This window comes from Bison bison, unplaced genomic scaffold (assembly GCF_000754665.1).
Source record: "Bison bison bison isolate TAMUID 2011002044 unplaced genomic scaffold, Bison_UMD1.0 scf7180017864050, whole genome shotgun sequence".
Taxonomy (NCBI): Eukaryota; Metazoa; Chordata; class Mammalia; order Artiodactyla; family Bovidae; genus Bison; species Bison bison.
Window position 1 is genome coordinate 3,140,642 of NW_011494622.1, and position 3,451 is coordinate 3,144,092.

Consider the following 3,451-nt stretch of genomic DNA (forward strand, 5'->3'; position numbering starts at 1 on the left):
ACCCACGGCAGCCCCCTCCACCAGTTCTCTGCTGACTTTGAGGACTGCGAGCTGAGCAGCCACTTTGCAGACATCAGCCTCAGCGAGCATCAGCTGCTGCTGGACCCTGACCCGGGAGGAGCGCCCTCGTCTCTGCTGGACGAGAACAAGGAGCTCGGCGAGTGTGCTCAGGAGCCGCTGTACGAGGGGCCCGCAGGTACACAGAGACCCCGCTCTAAGCTGCCCCTGCCAAACCATCTTAAAGGATGAGGGGAGGTTGCTTTTTCTGTGGGAGCAAGTATTGGTACATGTCCCCCTTCTCTTTCTGCTGCTCTTTTCTCATTTTGGCTTCATTTGGGAAAGAACGTTTATTGCTAATAACTTGCACATTTTTTTTTCTCATCAAATACAAATCTCCTTCCGTATTTAATAGATTTAATCGTTAAATGTCCATTATGTCATCTGGAACCCTGCTGTGTCCTGCAGCTGCCTGGGGACATACTTTGTGAACATTCTTCAGGCTTTCAGATAAGGGTCTGTTTCTGAAATAGTGAGGTGGGGAAGAGGACTTTTTTTTTTTTTCCAAAGTTGGCCTAAAACAGATTCAAACCAAGGCAATTAACATAGCAGCTAATTAGTACCAAGGTTCAATGTTTAGATTGCTATGGGAATTCTCTATAAATACAGTTTCTGTTTCATGCCAGACTCTCCCTTTCCGTGGAGAGTTAATTTGGAGACAGCGGTCCCAGCCTGCGGTATCGCCCTGCCACCTTCTGGCTGTAGAGCTAGTTGCCGTGGGGTTGAGTTCCCACTCCTGCCTCTGAGCTCAGAGAGGCAGAAACAGAGGGGGAATCTACTACGCTTTAATTCCTTGCTTTTGCGAGGCCGGAGCTTTTAATACAGCAGATGTGGTTGTAAAGATCCCGGGACGGCGTGCACCTTGGTTGGCAGGTGGTCACAGCTATGGTCCGAGGAGCCCACCCCAAACACGATAAGAAAGAGACTCCAGCCCCCGGGGTGCACACAAAGATGCTAGGTGGTTCGTGTGCCGCTCGCCCGGTAGGTGCCAAAGCTGCAAGTGACGTGTTAACTGAAATAAATAGCCGCAAAGAAAAGGAACACCGAAGCAGTGTTTACACAATGGCTCCAGCAAAGCAGAGACCTGCTGCAGGGCCTCGCGCCTGCCCCCTGGAAGGTGTGCGGTGGGTGGCACTGGGGCCCCCCACCCCCCGGAGCCAGCCGGACCTGCACTCGCATCTCAGGGGCCGCTCAGTTCCAGCGAGCACGTTGCCCCATCTCTCAGGCTCGTTAGTTCCTCACCTGCAAGGTAGGGGCAGCACTGTATCTACCTCATGGGGTGCTGGGAAGGTTGATGCTCTCATAATGCATCAGAAGCATCAGCCATGCCTGGCGCTTGGTGCGCAGCTCACAGGAGTTAATATCACCCCTGTGACGCTGAGCAATGCAAACTCTGCCAAACCCAGTTCCTACCACAAACCACTGACATCTACGAAAGGAAGATAAAGCAAGAGAGAGGGAAGAAAGAGGAGTGGGTTTTGTGCCTTTCTCCTGTGCTCTGGGCCTAAAGGACCTTACAGTTTCCGAGCATTTCGTCCTGTCCCTGCTGGATGGCGGAAATCAAGAATACCTCCAAAGTCCTTCCGCAGTCAGTCTCTGTCACCGTCAAAGTCAATTTCAGGCTGCTGTGGTTATTCCTGAGGGTAATCAATAAATCATATCATCACCTTCACCACTCGAGAAGGAGGGGTGGGCGGAGAGAAGGCACTCCATCATCAAGGAAGAAGCATTCGCCCTGCCAGAAATAAAAAGGGAAAGGCAGCAATCAATCCAGAATCTAGAGCCTCAAGACTTAAACATCTTAACAAGATGTAAAGTCACGACTCAGAAGGGGGGCGAAATGCATACCAGTGTGGATCCCTGCTCTCCGCTGGCCGAGGATGAAAGCGCTCCATGGGCTTGCAGCTTATTACACGGGAGCGCAGCTTCAGACGAGGCTGCTGGCTCTCCGCAGGACGCCCAGCCATGAATATGAGTCAGAGATAAAAGTTAAGTGGGAGTCAGTGAGGATTCAGTAACTCACAGTTTTTAATGGTATTTAGCCAGTGAGGAATTCTGTAAGTCAAAGATGTTTCCCCTTTAACTTCTATTAGAGCAGCAGCTGGGGAGATGGAGACTGGAGAGACGTTTCTTCCATCGAGCACCAGAAGCTGTTATGGAAACTTCTCCAGCACTTGAGGAGGCAGAGAGCTTCTTACCCCCCACCGTGGCATCTGTAGTGATCACAGAGACAAGGGAGGCAGGGGACTCAGGAGAGTGTGTGCCACTGATCCCTCCCCTTAAAATATCCCAGGACCGGGGAACACCAGATTCTTTCCCAAATAATGACCAAAATAACAAGTATCCCAGGATTTTGTAACTCATAGTGCCTGGAATCATCCACTTCTGTTGATTTGAATAGTAACATCCTTGATTCTCAGTGGAAATTTTATTTTGAGTTTCTCAGAACCAAACCATGTGTGTGCCTGCATGTGTGTGTGTGTGTGTGTGTGTGTGTGTGTGTTAGACTTAACTTTTCCTAAGAAGAAATCCTAATGGTGGCTGTCACTCTGCCCTCCCTAGATGTTGAAAAATCGTTACCAAAAAGAAGAGGAATCCACTTGCCGGGGGAGAAGACCGCCTGCGTGTCGGCTGCGGTCTCGGATGAGTCAGTGGCTGGGGACAGCGGGGTCTACGAAGCGTTCGTGAAACAGTAAGGACCCAGCCCGAGTGGCTGCTGCACGCACGTGGGTTACCGGCTAGGAGGGCCCTGCCCTCCGTTCACTCGCTGCAGCGGGAAGCGCTGTGGGCATTAAAGCAGGGGCAGGCCTGAGAAGGTCTGGGGTGCCGGCAGCATCCCACTGGCAAGGAAGTGAGGAACAGGTTGATGTGCTCATCAGCTGAACCTCTTAGAGACGTAAACACGATTTTTTAAAATTTATTTATTTATTTGTGTCAGGTCTAGGTAGCAGCACAGGGCATCTCCACTGTGGTTTGTGGGCTTCTCTAGCTTCAGCGCCCAGACTTCCATGTAGCTATGGTGCAAGGGTGTAGTTTCCCTGAGGTGTGTTGATCTGAGTTCTCAGACCAAGGGTCACCGTGTCCCCTGCACACTGGACCACCAGGGAAATCCCGCAAGCTTGATTAACTGGGCACGTCACAGCGGCCGCCCAGTGCCCGTTTGGCGCACGGAGCGTCTCACGTGTGCAGGTCTCAGGCAGCCCAGTCCAGGGTGCGGCACGTCCTGGGGAGCCATGGGAAAGCCAGCCACCAGGCAGGCCTCCCCCTCGGAGCCCAGGTGCAGAGTCCTCCCGACGAGGGGAAGCCAGATATGAAAGAGCGAGCTTGCACTGGGGTCAGGCCCGCGGGCCAGTCCAGGAGTGGCCTTAGTTCAGGTTTTTGTTCAGAATCAGTG

At 52.3% G+C, this 3,451-nt stretch overlaps 1 protein-coding gene across 1 annotated transcript in view; it reads left to right on the top strand.

Annotated features, from left to right (window-relative positions):
• Positions 1–3,451, top strand: part of WWC2 (WW and C2 domain containing 2) — a 68,196-nt gene that overhangs the window by 37,437 nt on the left and 27,308 nt on the right. Inside the window, exons 11-12 of the mRNA XM_010835815.1 lie at positions 4–196; positions 2,620–2,749. Of these exons, the coding sequence (XP_010834117.1) occupies positions 4–196; positions 2,620–2,749 (323 nt within the window). The remainder of the gene's footprint in view (positions 1–3; positions 197–2,619; positions 2,750–3,451) is intronic.